This window comes from Drosophila montana, unplaced genomic scaffold, assembly GCF_035044405.1.
Source record: "Drosophila montana isolate Dmon_TW-CO22-7 unplaced genomic scaffold, ASM3504440v1 contig_2438_1, whole genome shotgun sequence".
Classification (NCBI taxonomy): domain Eukaryota; kingdom Metazoa; phylum Arthropoda; class Insecta; order Diptera; family Drosophilidae; genus Drosophila; species Drosophila montana.
The window spans coordinates 2424081-2443785 of NW_026997315.1; the positions used below are offsets into that span (position 1 = coordinate 2424081).

At 40.8% G+C, this 19705-nt stretch overlaps 1 protein-coding gene and 1 long non-coding RNA gene across 10 annotated transcripts in view; one reads left to right on the top strand and one right to left on the bottom strand.

Annotated features, from left to right (window-relative positions):
- The first annotated feature begins 3312 nt into the window (after positions 1-3312).
- On the top strand, positions 3313-5884 carry LOC135428121 (uncharacterized). 5 transcript variants are annotated; one of them, XR_010436198.1, is made up of 4 exons: positions 3389-3508; positions 3588-3707; positions 4124-4216; positions 4286-4799. It is a non-coding gene; the product is annotated as an uncharacterized LOC135428121 (long non-coding RNA). The 5 variants fall into 5 exon arrangements; XR_010436200.1 differs by adding an exon at positions 5275-5884 and having other exon boundaries at positions 3390-3707; positions 4286-4309; XR_010436197.1 differs by adding an exon at positions 5275-5884 and having other exon boundaries at positions 3392-3707; positions 4286-4472.
- A 1289-nt stretch (positions 5885-7173) lies between these two features.
- fus (fusilli) overlaps positions 7174-19705 on the bottom strand; it is a 29499-nt gene continuing 16967 nt past the window's right edge. For 2 of the 5 annotated variants that reach the window (XM_064681894.1, XM_064681893.1), the window contains exons 4-10: positions 18829-19105; positions 18675-18764; positions 18556-18610; positions 16377-16487; positions 15500-15770; positions 14454-15011; positions 10479-14388 (exon numbers count right to left, since the gene is read on the bottom strand). In XM_064681894.1, the coding sequence (XP_064537964.1) occupies positions 13183-14388; positions 14454-15011; positions 15500-15770; positions 16377-16487; positions 18556-18610; positions 18675-18764; positions 18829-19105 (2568 nt within the window). In that variant the 3' untranslated portion in view covers positions 10479-13182. Of the gene's footprint in view, positions 8174-8541; positions 8808-10478; positions 14389-14453; positions 15012-15499; positions 15771-16376; positions 16488-16969; positions 17227-18555; positions 18611-18674; positions 18765-18828; positions 19106-19705 lie in introns of those variants that run through there. The other 3 variants (XM_064681896.1, XM_064681895.1, XM_064681897.1) reach the window with 3 other exon arrangements.

Sequence of the window (19705 nt, forward strand, 5' to 3'; positions counted from 1 at the left end):
GTTTTCTAATGAATTTTCATTGCATTTGAATTTTATGTAACCGCAACAATGGCAAATTCTATACGAGAGCCGAACAAAGCAGTTATAAACCTGCAGAGCAAAAAAAAAATTAAAACCATAAAAAAAAGTAAATGTTGCATGCAACGCAGACATTTTGTTGCTGCCACGTTCTGCACTTGTGCATAAATACAATGGCCAAAGGAAAAAAACACACACATACACCGAAGAAACGAAGAAAGGCAAAAAGAAACGTGAATAAAGTAGAATAAAATGCAATGCAAAACTTGCAAATGGCAACAAAGAGCAACAAAACACAAGAAGCGACGAGGCGCAAAATGGCAGGGTAGGCAGCAGGCGGCAAGCGAAAAGCGGCAGGGGAAGAGAGTAAGCAGTCAGTCAGCCACTTTGGCGTATACGTAATATAAATTTTGGGCAGGAGCGAGAGGGTGAGAGATAGCAATGGGGGCAGGGGGCAGGGGGCAGGGTGCTTGGGCTGCATGCCAGCACAGGCCAAGATGTAGGTAAATGGTATTAATGGCTAGGCACCCAACAACCACCCCACGCCCCCTTCCCCCCGTCGGCACCCACCCCTCTGCGGGCAGCAGTTGGCAAGCGTAACACAAAAATTGCTGCAATGCGACTTTTTCGCTTTGACTTTGGAGCAAGTCGTTGCATGCACGTGCGGTGTGCCTGTGTGTGTGAGTTTGTGTGTGTGTGTTGGCCGTAAACTAAATAACTGTTTTTTGTACTCAAATATTGCAGCACAAATCACGCGAAAATCACAGCGCGCACTCCAAAAACTTTTCGATTTAGCGGCAGCAAAAAAGAAAAATGTATATGAGAAAAACTGTTGCACATAAATTAAGTTTCGCTCGCAAATTGTCTACCAAATTGCTGCAGCTCATGAGGCACAGCACCCACCGAACCTTCAACCTTATCTTCCGATGCACTGCCTCGGCCAGGCTTTGCGGCGCCTTGCCAATTGCCAGAGGTGTGAGTAGGGGTGTGGGGAGGGGGCGTGTGGCACACTCGAGCGTCATCAACACATCGTGTACGTGACTTTGCTAACAAAAATTAACAATTTCATTAGTGGGGCCACAGTTTTCTGCTTCTTCTATTTTATTTTTTCTTGCCAAAGGATCAGCCGAGATACCCGCTTGTCGTAGTCTCAGGCTAAGGAACAATACACACACACACACACACACACGCAAAAAAATGCTGAGCTGAAAGGAGTGCTAGAAGCAGCAGATGGCAGCATAAAAATTGCTGCCACTTATCAAACAGACGCCACACACTCACTCACACACACACGCACGCCCACTTCCTCTTCCTGTCTGTGTGTCAAAACTAACGAACCGCGTCGACAAACCCAGCGCCACGCCCCCTTGCTGTGTGCCCAAGTGCGATGCCGCCCACTGCAGTCATTTACAATACATCTAAAAAGGCGCTGCGCGCTGTACGTGCATCAAGTGTGCTCCAAATGCACTTCATTGCCTCACGAGACGCACACACACCTATTACTTAGGCTTTGTGTGTGTGTTTTACACAAAGTAAATGAAATCGCACAAGAGCTGCAAAAAAAAAGTGAAAAAATGGCTCGAAAACTGAAGACAGACATCAAAAAGCGCCAGCTCAGACGCCGCCAGCTAAAAGAGCGAGAGGGCATCAGAGGAGGTGGCGAGATGGAGAGAAAAAACACTCTGCACACACACACACACATACTTGACAATCAATTGCCCAAAGTAGTTTAGTTTAAATCAGATAAAAGCAACAAAAAAAACAAAAAAACTTTCCAAATTTGAGTTTTGCTATCGCAACTGTGGTCCACCCTAATGAGAAGCCCCCAGGAACTATTTACAGACTCTCCTAAAGATGAGCGCGTGTCCCTTATAAACGATACACATATGGCCTCAAATGGTTTAAAGATATAAATAGATGAAATATCTATCACTTGATAGGTAGCAGCTTCATCGATATATTTATCGATTGTTGTTTGGGATGAACATAAGTTACTAACATCTAATTTTTGAAAATCTCGAATAGAGTTGTAAAAAAATATGGATTATTCCAATATTCCAATCTGTTATGATAGGACAACAAAATTATCGATAATTTTGGTATTATCGAAAATACCAAATACTAAATACTTTGGTTACTACGGCAGACTAGCGATGAATCTTACAATATATCGATAATTTATCGATACTTATCTCTATATATAAAACTGTTTGTCCTGACTGAGTTGTAAACAAATATGGATTATTCCAATATTCCAATCTGTTATGATAGGACAGCAAAATTATCGATAATTTTGGTATTATCGAAAATACCAAATACTTAATACTTTGGTTACTACGGCAGACTAGCGATAAATCTTACAATATATCGATAATTTATCGATACTTATCTCTATATATAAAACTGTTTGTCCTGACTGACTGACTGACTGACTGACTGACTGATTGGTGATCAGCTGAAATTTTCACTGTAGTTACCTTATGTGATGTAGGTGCACGTTAAGGCGGGGTTTCGGGAAATTCCACCCGCAATTGTGGAAAAATTGCGAAAAACGTTTGTATGTAACATTTTTGTTTATTTTCAATGGTCTTTGTTCAAATTCATTTGAGGGGCGTTTCACACTTTTTGAAAAATCCATCCCTCCTTATTGCAAATGGGGGTCGAAGATTTGGTGGATGACGTTTTGTGTTCAAATTTATTTCCAAAGATCTATAAGAAAAATCATTTGAGACGTGTTTCAAATTTTTCGCAAAATCTAAACTTATTCGGTGGAAAATGCATTTCAAAGTTTTTTTTGGTGAATTTTAAGTTTGTTTGATTCCCGTCCGATCAGTTTCGAAATCATTTTCAAAGCTTTTTGAAAACATTGATTTTATAACATACATGCCACGGGCAAGGCCGGGTTATACCCGCTAGTATTTTTAATAAAGCAAGCTTAAGATATCGTTATATAAATCGTTTTACAGAAGTAATTCTTTCGTCTATGAAAAACCTCGATGAATCGATTTAATGAGAATAATCGAAATAAGATCGTTTAAGCTTGCCAGAAAATTCGAATATTATTATAATAAACTCAATTATTCCGTTTTATTTAGACGCATAAAGTCCAACTATAAGAGACCTGCGAGTCCCTTGAGTTCGTGTCACGCCAAATGAACACGACACGCACACCGCTCTATTTAAGGACTCAATCTTCAGTTCCCACTTGGCTGCCGCACTCTTAATATTTCGATTTATTTGACTTGCAGAGAGGGAAGCGAAGCGAATGCCTCAGCTTAGCCAGTGCTTATAATGTGTCTCAAAAGGACGCAATGCAGTCATTTTGTTCCTCCTTCTGCCTTTGCGCAGCCTTGGGCAATTTTAAAGTCTGATGTGTGTGTCTGTGTGTGTGTGTGTTGTCTGAGCGTTCAGCTAAATCTGTCAAACAGCAAATACAAACACAAAATACAAATACAAATACAAGAGTACGAAGTACAAATCCAAAGTACAAGTAAATAATAAAATCAACTTGAAATTCCGTTCGGGTTGTGTTCTCGTAATGTGCCTGAAATTGATTTTCTTTTTGCCAGACAACCAGGCATCAGGCGCAGAGGAAATGTGCACGACGGAAGCGGGAGGGGGGCGTGCGGCAGCTCCTCCGAGCACACACACACACACACACACACGTCGCCGGAGTGCATATCCTGAGGGTAAATATTTGGTCAAAATTCGTGAAGGTGTCGAAATGCTGTTTGAACTTTTTCTCCGACACAGCAGAAAAATTGTTGGGCATTTTAAAAATAAAATGGGAAATTTAAAGAGAGACCTAAAAGATAGCTGTGTTGCTTTTTGGTTTGCTTTGTTTTCTTTTTTTGTTTATAACAATATAAATAATTGGACAATAAGACAACTTAGTTTTAAGCAACAATGGCTAGCAAGACTCTTGGCTTTGAGATTTTGTTATATTCATTAAATGCTATTTAGCTTTTTTCATTCCAGACACAAGCTCATCAGCAACAAATGAATCTTTTTTATCTATTGCTGAGACTAAAGACTGAGTTAAATGCCAGAATTTTATGTCTTACTAGAATTCAACCTTCTTCCTTTCTCTTATTTTTCATTTCAGACATAAAATTATCAGCAACAAACACATCTGTTTCATAGTTTGCTGAGACTGAAGACTTAATCAAATGCCAGAATCCCCATCATTGAAGTATGAGTAAGGATGCAAATAGATCATACAAAACAACTCCTATATCTTACTAGAATTCAACTTTCTTCTTTGCAGGAGCTGACTTTCCTCCAGCTTAACGTACGCTCTCTTGGCTTCCAACCACTTCCTTTATTATTACTATCTTCCCTTATCTACTACATATCCATTCACCCTGATCCTTATTCCAATTCCAATTCATCTTAAGAACCGCAGTCAGCTACAAAAAAGGGGACCCGGCATTAAATCCCAAGCCCATTGTAAGGTATTTGTCCAAATTCCAATCTATTTAAGTTGTTGCTGCCCCTAACCCAAAGCACCTGCTGACTTACCTATATGTATGCTCACTCTCAGGCTGCAGTTAACCGAAATCCTGTAACAAACTTTCAGCAAAAACCTAATTTATTTATGCAATGATTCATGGTATTCATGGGTATTCACTTAAGTGAATATTATTGCGAGCAAAATAAAAGATGAAATAATGCCGCTAAATCAATAAAAGTTTCCAGGGCTTAAAACCAGCCGGAAAGTGTCCTTGTGCGCCTCTCGATGGCAGTTGGCGACAGTCGCTAAGTCGCTAAGCTTTACAAAATATGCCGATATCCTTTTTTTTTTGGTTTTCTTGTTTGCTTTTTGGACGCGTTGCATCGCTTGTTGAGGCATTTTTATTGACTTACTTTCGAGTGGCAACGGAAAAAGTTTTTCCAACTATTTCACAACTTTTGGCGGCGCATCTTTATTGTTGTGTGTGTGTGTGTGTGTGTGTGTGTGTGTGTGGCCGCTGCTGGTTCAAAGTTCTTAAAATATATATTTTACGATTACAAATGAGATTTATTTGCCATTTCCGGCTGCATTAGCGGAAGTGCACTGCCAACTCGAGTGTGCGGCCATAAAAATGCCAAACAGCCCCGCGAAGTTCGAATCTCGAACCACTAAACCACAACCCTTTAGCCACTGCCTCCACACACAGTCACACACACAAACACTTACACACACACACACACACACACATTCGCAATGCATTTTTGTCGCATTAACCAACTGTTTTCTTTGCGCTTTTCGTTTAGCCAGGACAAACTTGTCAACGCAAATGGTGCGCCGCAGGACCACGCCTAATGCACTTTTGATAGGCGCCACAAGCAGCAGCAGGGGAGAGGAGGACGGGTAGAAGAAAAGCAGCAGCAGCAGCAGCAGCAGCAGTATCAGCATCAGTTAGCAGCATGTCCAAAACAGCAGCCATTGATAAATTATCATGTGGACATCAGCCTGGAGGGGGAGCGTTGGACCCGTCATCAGGTGCAGCAAATGATGCTGCATAAAAATAAATATAACAAAGAAACTAAAAGTCTTTCTCCCCCCCTCGCGGCGTAAATTTTTAATCTATTTTAAATGTGGTTTATGGTACGGTGCGACCGGATGATGGTTCACAGCGACCGTGCATACTTTTAACTGGTCGGTGGGACTTTCGTCCGTTTGTAACGCCATTTTTCAACGATTTATCAAATCAGATTGCATATATCAAACGTGTTTATTTACGGCCCTAGCGACGGCCCACTTATCGCTGCAACTGTTATTTTTAATGTCGTCCAATTGTCGGCTCATTAATTAGATATTAATAGAAATAAATTGTGAATGCGTTTTTAATTGTTGTTTAAATAAAGCAAATAAATCAAGCAACTTGTTCATGTTTCTCTTTCGGCTGGGATTTGATTGGCTTAAATTGTCAAGCCAGAGCTGAGGTGAGCAGGCGGAATATTGTATTTGCGCCAAGGACAGAAAAAATTTCGTCAGAAATTTCGTTATTATTTCAGACACAAAACCAGGCGAACACCAACGACAGCTAGTTGATATTATTTTCATGTTACCTGTGCTCGCAAACCAGAAAGCTGACAGCGCAGCACCGAGAGCTGAGGTGAAAGCAGCGCTGAGCGATGTGGTGAATTCGCGACCAGAACTGAGCTGAAAGCTGAGCTGAACGCTGCTCACCACAAGTTCTGTTATGCTCGCGCATTCGCTTGCGTTGTGCTTGTTTTTGTTCTTTCTAAACGTTCTTCCAATGTGTGCGTGTTTGCTTGCGCCCTTCGTAACAAGCGACCTTAAGCCATCTGCTGCTCATTATGTTCGCCTGGTACAGCGCGTAGAAAATCAACAACTTTGGCATTAAATTGGAAATAATTTGACCGCAGGCAAAAGTGGCATGAAAATACCAAATTTAATTAGCTGTTCAATGCTGTTTTGCTGTCGCATTTATCGAGACGAAATACCAGGCGCACAGCAACGGAAGCAGCTTACTTTACTGTGCATGATAACTATGCTTTCACTTAGGATGTGTGCGTACAAAAAGCTTAAAGCGCAGCTGAGCGCTCATAACATAATTCTGCTATGCTCACTTGTTCGCCTGCTTTTTTTTTGCTCTTTTATTCTTCCCGCTCTCTTCTAAGCGCGAGCATCCTACAGAAAATAAATGGAACAACAAGATCAGAGCTGTCAGCTGCAGACGCTGTGCGCCTGGTATTTCATTAGGAAATACCACAACCAGCATTAAATCCAGTTGGAACATAAAAGGTCGGCAATGGAAATTTTCAAAAAAGGATTTGGAACATAATGCTCAAAGCATAGAGAATGTGTTTTATTTAAGTTTTGTTTTGTTTATTGATTTATTTTAATAATTGCATACTTGAAAACAATTGATAATATCGTATTTTTGTTTATCGAACTGAAACTTAACAAATAAAAAAACAGATTTATTTTTTTGTTTAAATAGACAATTGGTTTCTTGGTTTCACATTGACGAGTACGTAAAATAACAAAGATTTGATGGCTTAGCCTAAACAAAACGTGGTTAAATCATCAGCATCAGCAACATTATATTAACATTTGACGCATACTCAATTAATATTTTCATTTATTCATATTTTGACTGATTTTGGCAATGCATTTGCCTGCATTGACAATTGCACAATATATTTGTTTTTTTTTTTTTTGTTTTGTTTTTCGACATAACATTTAACATGCAGTTAAAATTAGATAATTGCATAAATAATTTGACTATTGACTAGGGATAAATTTGTAGTTGTATTCTTTTGCTAATTTGCTAATGTTTATATTTGGAATATATATATATATATGTATGTATGTGTGTGTTATATATATTTTATGCAGCATTTCAATAATAAATAGATTTTGCAATTTGCACTGGGCGTCTACTTAAAGCATTAATTAAAACCGATTCTATAAAAAATTCATGAAATTCTCTCTTAACATTTTTGTTAGAAGTGTTTCGGGAGGGGGAGAGGCGTTTGCGGCGAGATTCGTGTCGTTAAGTGCGGCAGCCGCAATTCGCCGCGCAGCGTTTGCTAGTGGTTTGCGTCTGAGCTAGCGACTTATCTATAGTTGGTTCTTAACTAGACTACTAACAAGTTTCTTCGATTGGCAAGACAAATTCTTTCTCAATAAATAGCGAGAGTAAGAGAGAGTGAGAAAGAAATAAAGAGAGAGGGTATGGGCCAGCAAACGTATCTACGTTATATATAGCTCCACACAGGAGTTGCTCACAATGGGCGTGGCATTTGCCGCAGCGCTCGGGTTGCCAGTTTTCAAGGCATGCGTTGCTGTCCCACTTGCCGTGTGGTTTGTGTCCACGCTAAGCATTGGCGGCGACGTCGCCCTCACAGGCTGAGCAGGCGCAGCAGCTGCAACGCCATTCACAATAGGCGCGGGCGTAGATGGCGACTGCGACGGCGGCGGCACCGCTACAGTGGTGGCCGTAATAGTCGTCGTGGCTGTTAGTTTACTGCTGCTGCTATTGTTGGTGCTGTTGTTGCTGCTGCTGCTGCTGCTGCTGTTGTTGTTGCTGCTAACAGTGGGCTTTGGTGGCACAAAGGGCACGGCATTCTTGCTGGGCGTGAGTATGAGACCGGCGTTTGGTGGTGACAGCGGCGAGGGTGGAAAGAAGTCCACCGGATACTGTGAAATACATTATAAATGAAAGTTTCATATATAGTATAAAATAATTGGGAATTTCAAGGGTCGAAAAATATATAAAAATATATGGCGAAACACTTCTCAAACGTAATTTCAAGAAATACAAAAAATTATTGATTCAAGCTCGATCAGACGACAGCAAAAACCATTTAACCGAATAGGTTTTCACTTATTGTCCAGTTTTACGGGTGGAATTGTGCGTGCACTTACATTAATTAAATAAGGTAAATATAGGAACGCTTTCTAGTTCTAACAATTTGTTCTATAAATAAATCTCAAATCAGTCAATCAGTCAGCAGATCAATAAGTTAGAACAAAGATATGCATAAATACAGCTGTCGCCTACTCACCATTGCCTGATGCTGTGAAGGCGAATGGGCGCCCGGTTGGCTGTAGTAGGTGGTGGGCGAAACGGGCGGACTGGGATACGGCCAGTAGACCAGCGGCGGCGGATAAAACGCCGACGCATGATGATGATGATGATGATGATGGGCATGGGCGTGGGCGTGAGCGTGATGAGCTCGCGGCGTGGCCAGCAGCGGGGTATGCGGCGGCGGCGGCGGCGCGCCATAAGCCGGAAAATGTGCACCAAAATGAGCACCGAGCACAGTGGTACCTACAGAAGGAGAAGCAAATAAATTAATAATTGGAAATAAATGCTAAAAATTAAACTTAAAGTACAACAACAAATATCTGAAAGTCAGTGTTGTGAGTATGGCTGGGTATACTATATTTTTTTTTTTTGAACTAGAATAGATTGTTAGTGTGAAGAAAGCCAAAGTAAATGCAGACTCCAAAAAAAGGAAGCAAACACAAAAAGGTAGGTAGAAAATAGACGCGTTGCGAATGCAACTGACTTGAGTTTTTTTTTTTGGGATTAGTAAATATTGTTGTAGTTGCTGTTAGGGTTAGTTCGATGTTAGTTTTTGTTTAATATTATTTTGTTTTTCGACTTTTAATTCAAGTTAAGTATAATCGTATTCAAAAACACTCACCGTTTAGACATTTGCAAAATATGGTAGAGTAGACATGTAGTATAAAGTAATTGTAATTTGATTTTGAAGATATGTATGTAATATCAGTATATATGCACATATATAGATATATTTATGTATATATATATATATATATATTTACCACTTTACCCAGAGACCATGAATACATTTTGCGCACATAGTAAACTTAAGAACATGTTTATATCCCGATCAGTTTTTTTTTTTGTTTTTGTTTAATCCAAGCACCAACCAGCCTTCAAAAATGTAAAAAAAATTAAAAAGAAACCAACAACACACACAGCTGGACCATTGACAAGAACGACGGCGTATGAGTAGAGAATCGAGTTATCGTTATCGTAACATATATATGCAATTACAGTTAGGTCTAGAAGAGCACAACCAGTTCCTCAACGAGTTACACAAAAGCAGCAGAGGACCCATTATTGTTATCGATAAATTATCGATTATTATTTATATGCTAATCGATCGTTAATCGATTACCGATCAATTGCTTGTCGATAATATATCTATTGACAGCTTATTGATGGCAAGTCGATAGCTTATCGATGGCTTGATAGTTTATTAGCCGATAGCTCGACGTGGCTCTTCATTTTTTGTACTTTTTCTTTTTTTTGTTTTGTTACATACAAGATGCGTGTCTCTATAAAATAGCGCTAGGTGGTATTACGGATTACGTTTTACATTTTACGTTTTATGACTCGACATTTCACTTAAGACGTTACGCAGTTGCCCTCACACACACACTAAAATATTATTAAGAGAGACATAATATAAACCATGAATTTCCAATTGCAAAAATCAGTCAAAATTTTAACAAGTGGCAACTCGTAACGCCGTCCAAAAAAATTAAGCACCCGCTGCGGCCACAGAGACCAGAGCCCTGAGAGGATGTGCCTGAAAATACGTATAAAGCTAGACCCAAGCCCAAACCCAAGAGTTACAAATACATGTGTATATCTCAGCTGAGAGGGATGAGTGGGAAATAGTGTGTGAAAGGAAAAGACAAAGTGAGGGAGGAGAACTTAAAGAACAGCTAGACAGGGCAAACAATAGCACAATTTCGGCTGTCAGCTAAATGTATCGATTAAAAATAGATTACAAATTTGTCTACATTATGGCGTATATTCTAGAAAATATGGCCGAAAATTTAGTACACACATAGAGAGAGAGAGACAGAGAACTTTAGATTGAGGTTATGTTGCATGAGAATCGCAGAGAGAGGGCGAAAAAGAGAGAATGTGTATTGCGAGCATTGTTTATAGATAAGAATGTAGCGATATGTATATTTATTGAAGTATAAAAATTTTTGTAATAAAAGTTTCGATTGTCTTTAGACTAAGCATTAAAAAAATTATGAAATATCAAAATTTGTTGTTTGTTTTTTGTTTTTTTGTTTTTGTGCGCTAAAAACTAATTAAGTTAATCAAAATGTATTTTGTATTATAATTGTTATTAATAAAATTGTTTTTTAAGTGGCTGCTTATGAGTTTTTTTTGTATGGAAGCCATAGATCGTAAATGTATGTATTGCAAAAACCCATGGGAAACCACTCGATTGTCGTATGAACTAAAAGTTAACTAACATTTAAACTAGATGCTAAGCTATGAAAATCTTTCCCATGCTTTCAATTTGTATCCATTTTATTTTATATATAGAAATGCAAGAAGCAGCGCAAAACTGTTTGTTAGACGCAGAAGAGGAGTTAGGATCGGTAAAAGTTTTTTTGTCGACTCTCTGCTCGGACCGATTTTGGATTATTATAGCGCGTTCTACACACATTGAATATGTAATTAAGTGACCGCAAAACACACACAACCCAAAGACAATGACAGACATACTATATAATCGTATTTTGTAGATATATACTTAGAGCATAAACCCAAAAAATATCCATAACCATATATGTATTTTATCAGATCAAATGTAGACACTAAAGCGCTAAGAAACGTACAAATGATAAAAAGCAATTTGGACTTATCCCCTCTTGATATCCAGAGATATTTATGTATATATATAGACGTATATACGAGTGAGTATATAGAGCCAGAGACAGAGAGGGATAGATAGAAAAAGGGGGGAGAGAGTTTTCAGAGTTTTGACTTTAAACTAAAATTAGTGATGACAGAGAACACACAAAGAAAATTCAGAGCTGATATATATCGATAAGAATTCCAATTTGCGACTAACACCAGTTACGCACACTTATCGGCTAATGGTATACATATAACGATTTACGATAAGCTATATATATATATATATATACGCTTATATATAATATATATATATATATATATTTATATATATATATATATTCATTCATTAAAAAAGTTTCCAAAATCAAATTCAAATTCCATTTATAAATGAGTTTTGAGTGTTAGAAGCCGGCAACAGCGGACATTGCGATCTATGTATGTTAACCCATTATGAGCATATGTGGATATATAGTAGATCGGGATTACATTTGGGATAGTACACAGATAGATGTTTGAATGTCTTTTTCACTTTCGTATAGATCGCAATGCCCCGTCTGTGGCAGCAGCTGTGGACACAGGAAAAGTTTTCTAGTGCTTAATTCAAATATTAATCAAAAATGTTTTGTGTAACCAACCAATTTTACAAGTTGTACGTCTTAAAAGCTAGGATATTGTTTTCCATTATTATTATTATTTTATGGTATATATATATGGTATATATGTTTTAATCTAGTCTAAACTTTAAACTTTTCGGGGCAGGGGTTTCGATTTGTTGTTGTTTCACATTTCGATTTAGCTTTTAATTTGATTAAATTTTTTTTTTACGCATGAGCCAACACCTGACGCCCTTCAGGCAGTGAGCGTGTGTGTCTGTGTGTGTGTATCGGGCGTGTGCCTATGCTTAAATATTAATTTATAAATTGCACTTGATGGGCGTGGCGCACACTCACTCACACACACACACAGACTTAAACAGCCAACGCTCTCTGCTTGAAGGACATTAGCCTCTGTTGTTGAAGTAGCGTTTCGCACACACACACACACTACAGTACATTACACAGACACACCCACACACCCCTCCACGCACCCACACACACACACACACAAGCACATACACAATACACATAGCAGTGTTAAGTATTATATAGATTAGATTCATAAACTTACGAATCAGCTGCATTAATTTTTAGTTTACAAACAATTTGGAATAGTCCAAGATAAAACGAAAACAATTTTTTGTTGCACATTTTTGTTAGCTTGCCCGGGTTTGTGTGGTGGGTGGTGGGTGTGAGTAGTGTATGTGTGTGTGTGTGTGTGTGTGTGTGCAGTATGTGTGCGTGTTTGTGTGCAATGCTTAGACCTTAGACAAAATGCTTAAAAGTATTTCCGTTTACTTGTCGCTTGAATTTTTAAAAGACTTACGACTACGAAATTTTACTACAAAAATTTACAATAAAAAAAACAAATTTAAGCGCTAACAAAATATCTGGTATGTGTATGTGTGTGTGTGTGTGTGTTTGTGTTTCGCCAAGATGAGCTATGGTATTTATATGGATTGCATGTTTTGCCACTCAAGATGCATTGCAAACATTGTCGCCTGATAAAAGCCGAGGTTCAATTTGATAAGCGTCAGTCAATCAATCTTGATTGATAACGAACAAAAAATATATGCAAGGCCTTGGAATGTGATTGAAGTGTCGGAGTTTCATTTATGGGAAAATTTACCAATCAATCATGATTGATAAAATATAAATAAAATATGCTTTTGTTTGATAACAAATCCAAATGACTTGGAATGTGCTTGAAGTGTTGGAGTTTCATTGACAGTACATCTTACATCGCTCAATTGTGATTGATAAAGAGCAAACAGAAAACGCTAAGTGCCCAAATGGAATATGCTTGAAAAGCTGAAGTTTCAACAATCACCCATGATTGATAACAGACAGAGAAAGTCGAAATTAGCTTGAAGTCAATCCAAGCCATCAATCACGATTGAGCCCCACTAAATGCCCGGATTATAGTAGGAGTAAACGCTGTTTTGCGCTCGGGTCAAAGCCCGCTTGGCAGCACTCGCTGCTGCCGCTGCTCCAGTCGGATCCTGCTGAAAGGCATTCTCATAGGAGCGCTTCATGGAATGTGATTGAAGCGCCAAGGCGGCATTGTTAGCGGCATTGCCGGCTCCAGCTGCACTGGCACTCGGCGCGGCAGAGCTGGCGCCGGCGAACTGATAGCCCCCCGCGGTGGGCATGTAGCCCAGCTGAAAGGGCTGCAGATAGGGTCGCTGCATGAGCACAAATTGCGGCTGGCCGCCCATGGCAGCGGCAGCGGCGGCGGCGGCGCCCGGGTGCTGCATATAGAGCTGATGCTGCTGCAGCATTGCGGCATTTGCATAGAGCTGATGATGCTGCTGCTCCGCGGCCACAGCGGCCGCCTGTTGGCGAGCGAGCAGACTCTGCTGCGCTATAAACTGTGCCTGCTGCTGGGCGAGCAGCGCCGGATTGGACGCGGCGGCTGCCGAATGACCGCCAGCAAGGGGCGGCAGCGAGAGATTAAAGGCATAGCCGGCGTGTGCCGCGGAAAGGCCACCTTGGGCCAGGCCACTGCTGGACAGTGAGCCCAGGGAGGAGTGACTGGATATAGTGGCCGTGGGCGAGGCGCTCATAAAGCCGGCTAGACCGCTGGCCGTGCCAGCGGTGAGCGGTGCATGTGAGGTGGCGCCCAGCATGGAGGCAGCAGCGGCGGCAGCGGCCACCGGCGATGTTTGCAATGCATGATGGGCAGCTGCAGCAGCTGCGGCCGCGGCAGCGGCATGTGTGTGTGCGTGCGCATGCGTGTGTGAATGTGAGTGTGCGTGTGTATGGGAGTGTGAGCCGATGCCCTGAGCGCCGGTGGGTGGCGGCGGCGGTTGAGCTAACATACCCGGAGAGAGCAGCGATGGCTGTTTGCCCGCAGCGGCGGCGGCAGCAGCAGCAGCAGCAGCAGCGGCGGCAGCGGCCAAATGCGCATGACCCGGATGCGGCGGCGGTGCCACTGGCGAGCCGAGCCCGCCATTGAGCACATGATTCATATCATCGCCGGAGCACTGAAAGACCTCAATATAGCGAAACTTCTTGCCAAAGACCATGAACTGATTGTGCTTGCGCTGGGCGCACAGCCGGGCCGAATCCTCGGAGTCCATTTGGATGAAGGCCTCTCCGCTGGGCTGGCCCTAAAAGAAAGCGAAACGGATTTAAGTGAAAGGCAGAAGGTATATTTGGTGGGATTCGTGCTCACCTGGGCATTGATGACCATATGCACGCCCTGGTAGATGATGTGCTTGGCAAAGTCGTCCAGAAAGTGCAAGATATGCTCCACCATGGCCTCGTAGGGCAGGCCGCGCAGCCGTATGCAGTTCTTGGTGGTGCCCGAGGTGATGAGATGCTGTGGGGCATGGGTAAGTTGGGGGCACAGGTTAGCGTGGCTAGCGTTAGCTGTCAGCGGGTTGAGGGCGTGGCCAGCGGCGGCACCCACCTGCGGCAGCAACGGCAACTGCATGGTGGGCAACTGTGCTATCAACGGCGGCTGGCCATGGTTGTTCGACTCATAGGTCTTCGGGTCCATCGATCGATTGAGCACCTGCTGCACCTCCGCGGTCGTCGACCGAAACAGCTCAATATACCGTTGGCCAATGGACTCCCGATGCCGTCCCAGCGCCTTCGACGAATCACTCTCATTGGCGAACAGCACAAAGGCATCGCCCGTGGCGCGACCATCGGGTTTCTTTACAAACAGAACGCCTTCATTGCCATCGAGCACATGACACGGCGCCTCGCCAGTGGTAAAGAAGTCCAGCTGCAAATGACAGAGAGGCAGAGAGCGCAAGAGGGAAAGTGTAAGAGAGAGAGAGAGAGAGAGATAAAGATAAGTACACTCGGATTAATCAGTTCAATTTCTATTTTAAGACTTTTTTAAATCCAAATTTTCATAAATTCTAAATCTTGATATTGCTCTCAATCTAAGAAATGTTGTACTCAAATTAAGAGCACTTTTGCAAGCATGCAAATTCTCATAAAATGCAAAATGAAAAGTAATTTTCACTTATTTCTAGCATGCAAATTCGTGATAATGTTATGTTATACTTCCTTCAAGCAAATTTTACTTAATTTTATAGTTATAGCAAACAATTTACATTTGACATAGCATAGCTTATACTTAATTTAGGATTAATCGCCAGCTTGAAATCTAATCTGAAATCTACCTGAAATTTAACCCTATATACGAGGAATTTGAACCGGCTTTTCTGCTCGGAGCATAGCATTCGAGAGCTCGGCCGCACTTACCACTTGCTTGGGCGTACAATCGTAGGGCAGACCGCGCATGCGTATTATCACCTGGGCGCCCTTGGAGAGGAACGCCTGCGCCTCATTGGATGCGCCGCCGGCTATGGCCAGAAAGTCCTCGCCCGAGGCGCGATACACCTCAATATAGCGGGAGCCAATGTGATGTTTGTGGCGTTTCAGCGCCATGTCGCGATGCTCCTGGGAAACAAAGCGTATCAATGCCTCACCGTTGCGCCGGCCCAGCGGCGATAGACACAGAGCAACGCCGCCTCTGCAGGAGAGAGAAAGAGACAAAGAGAGAGAGAGAGAGAGAGAGAGAGAGAGAGAGTGCAATAGATAGAGAGATGTCGAGTGAGAAGAATTTCAAGCAGTTGAGAAGCATATGATAAAGAAAAATCTGGCATGTAGCAAAGAATTTCATCTGGCGTCAGATAATCTGCCGCCGACCCGCTGAACTTTGATAAGCGGCGGGGCCAGCGCACAGCTTATCAATGGGTTACGTCGATCTATTTCAAATACCCTCCCAGCGGGTCTGACGAATTTATCACGAAACATGTAACGCATTAAAAAGGATATTTATTATTTTTATGAGAAGTTGGTGAACTTTGTGATATTGGACCCTTGGCAAGAATGGACAGTAATTAAGTTCTAGAGATCTAGAGATAACATATATCTAGACAATTATCAGAGCCTAAGTTCAAACAGTTGAGTATTAATTTTAAAAACTATCAGACTTCCATAGCATATAGCTGCCATGGGGTCGATTACTTGATAGTTGAGTTCTTTTATTAATAAAGTCTTGCTATCACATGTCTGTGAGGGTATGTAATATTCGGCTAGCGCTTCGCTCTACCCCCTTTTTTCGTTTTCTACTTACTTGGCTACGTTGAGTCCGCGAAAGAACTTGGCAATATCCTGATCGCTGCTCTGCCAGGGCAAACCACGGGCACGCACAATGCAATTGCCGTCCACCTCGTCGTCAATTGAGCTGTAAAAAGAGGTAAGACAAAGCGAAAAAGAGAAAAATTCCAGGAAAAAAATTTGATTTCAGTTTACAATTGCATTCGATTTCGTAGAATAGTAAGGGGAGCCGAGAGCTCTATTTACCAGACCCTGCTTAGACCCTAAAGCTGCGCCTTAGTTATGCAACGGGGCTAGACTTGGGCGTCTTTGGACTTGTTATTTAGTTCTTTTTTTTTTGTTGTTTTTCGTTTAAGTTTCTTGTCTCAAGTCACGTTTCGTTTTTCAAGAACATAAACATTTATTTGCTGACTTTTCACACACACACACACACACACACACACACACACACATAAGCACACAGACATTCGCACAGACAGAGTCCGTCAGAACAAAAACAAATAAAAACATGAATAATCAAAAGAAGCAGCGACTGCACAAAAAGTACAAAATGTAAAAAAAAAATAATCAAAATTTACAGTCTGAATGTTTTGCACTGATTTGCTTTACCTGGCGACTAATTGCAATTATTTTTAATAGGTTTTTTTTTGCTTTTGGCTATGTCTGGGCACAGTTTTCTATGCAAACTTCCACTCTGGATGTGGCACACTTATGATTGTAGCCAAAGGCAAAGGTTTGTTTTCCTTCTCTCTTCTTTGGCGATAACAATAGTCACAATTCATCGGCGATTCACAATTCGATGCGTTTCCTATTCTCAATACTTGAAAGATCGTCCGTTCCCCGTCTACGAGTTCTTATCGCGCACCGATCCAATCGCTGACTGAGCCGCTTGTCGCTCTAGCCACGATCCATTCCGCGATTTTGTCGCGACGCATCGCTCACAGTTCTGAGTTCTGAGTAACATTTTTTTATTGTTTTTTTTTTTTTAAATATTCTTTCGTTTTTTTGTACATTTGAGTGGATTTTGAGTTGGGACTCGAAATAGTGCAGACCTTAACACAAATTTGGTGGAGTGCAGCCAAGGCGCCGAATTTACTCACAGCTTGAAAGACTCTCAGGTTGAAACTGAGACTCGAACTGAGTTTGAGTGTTAGTCATATTGCTCGAGTGAGTGAGTGTTTGAGTGTCGTGAATCGAAGCGAGGGCAGGTAATAAAGAACAAAAGTCTCAGACCCTAAGTAGTGTGCGGCTTATCAATATATTTGACTGTCCTTTTCTTTAGGTAATACTCATTGTCTATTGTATCTGGTATCAATGAGTAATATCTTTCTTCTTGATGATACCTTTAGTAAGTACTATTTCTTCTTCGATTCTATCAGCATTTCTGGCTTTAGCCAGTCGCATAAATTGCTTTTGCAATTTAGAAAACAAATTCTGTGAATGCTGCCTTTACAAATTCTATTTAATTTGAGATATTTTCTACAGTTTTTGAGCAAATAATTATCTATAGATAGTAAAAAATATTGCTACTTCTCCTAACTTAACTCCTTGCATCACAATTTTCACTTTGGCAATATTTTCAAGTTTATTAAAATTTTTTAAAATTATTCTAATTTGTAGGACTTCAAATATTCATTGTATCCTTAGCCTTCTTATCAAAAATCTAAAGTCTATTTCCTTGAAACACCATAGAATCAAAATCTTGCCACCGAAATCTTAAAATCAATGTATCTTGATAAAGTTATTCAGAGAAATGTTCAAAGGTTTTGTATTCAAATCAAGTGAGAGGTTATCGAAATCCCGTGTTGTCGAATGCGGTACTAAGAATTATTGTAAGAAGAATTTCAATTGAGTCCAATTTACACTTATTTCATGTATTCAAATTCATGTAAGAAGTATTTTGTCAATTTAAAATTCAGGAATGATTCGTATCTTTTAAAAAAATATTCAAGAATGAAATGTACTCGAAATCTTGAGAGCAAAAAGATGTGAAGATACCAATCACACGTGAATGACTTAAATGAATCAATTTATATCAGGCTATATTACAGCTCAGACAATATTCTAAGCTTCATATTAGCCCAATATTAATTTACTTCTATTCACAAAAACATCCTTATTTCATCCCGAATCACCCAAGGCTAAGTTTAACCGTCTTTAACCTAAAAGCTCCGCTTTTCGTTCTCAGCACTTACCAAATGCCAGGTTCCAGTATTAGATTAACGAGCTCATTTGTATCAAATTTATGACCTACAGAAAAAGGTTTGCTCTTTAGTATTTCAACTCTTGAAAATCTTCGCATAACAAGACTCACCCGCCTGGAGCAATGTTTGAATCACAGTGACCATATCGCGAGATTCGCGTATATAGAAATCATTATCTTCCAACGACGTTGCATTGAGCTCTACAAAGAAAATATATGGAACTGTTATCGAAGAGGGGGGAAAGGAGCAGCAAGGCAGACTCACCTTTAAGCATTTCACCAATGGACTGCGGCATGGGCAAAACGGGTGACTGCAGCATCTTCTTGATGTCCTTCAGGGGCACCAGGGCACGCGACAGATCGCCCGACTTGTAGCGCTGAAACTCCTTGCGCAGATCGCTGAATCTGTTGTAATAGGCAGGCAGCTCAACGTCCTTGGCGCTGGCCTCCCGATGCAGGCACTGGCGCAACGGCAGCTGCCCATCGGTGATCAGTTTGATCTCCGTATCGTGCAGCGATAGAGAGCGTAAATAGGCATCGAACTGTAGAGAACACATGTGTATAAGAGGGGTACATTTTATACATGACACTTAAACTAACCCGAAACAACATACTATATTATACTTACAGGTATTACCCGACATTTTCTTGGTCTGGGTATTTTTTTATTATATTAAAAATCTTTTTGCCCCATTTCTGCCTGAAGTTTGGAGTTTCCAAAATCTCAGAAACACGTTTTAAATGAAAAGGGAACCTTCGCCCATATAAGTTTTCTCCATTTTCCACCCAAGACGGTTGAAGGACTCAGGAAAATCCTTGAATATGACCTTAAAACTGCTCAACAGTAATCCACAAATGTTCTACTCTTTTCGAAAAGAAATATAAACTTTAAAGAAATGCTTTGTTGAGAACACGCTCCAAAAAAACCTCATAAAAATAACATTTCTATAGATATCATCTGATATTTGAAATGTCGCTGAAAATAATCCACAGTCAGAGAGTAAAGTTCAATGGTTCACTCTGACGAAAGGTTTTATGGGGATTATTCGGCTTTATGTAAATTCTTTTTGCATACGTTTCTAGGTTACAAATGCAGTTTGTTTAAACCCGTTTAGTATCTGTTTTTGTTGCTTTTCTTGCTG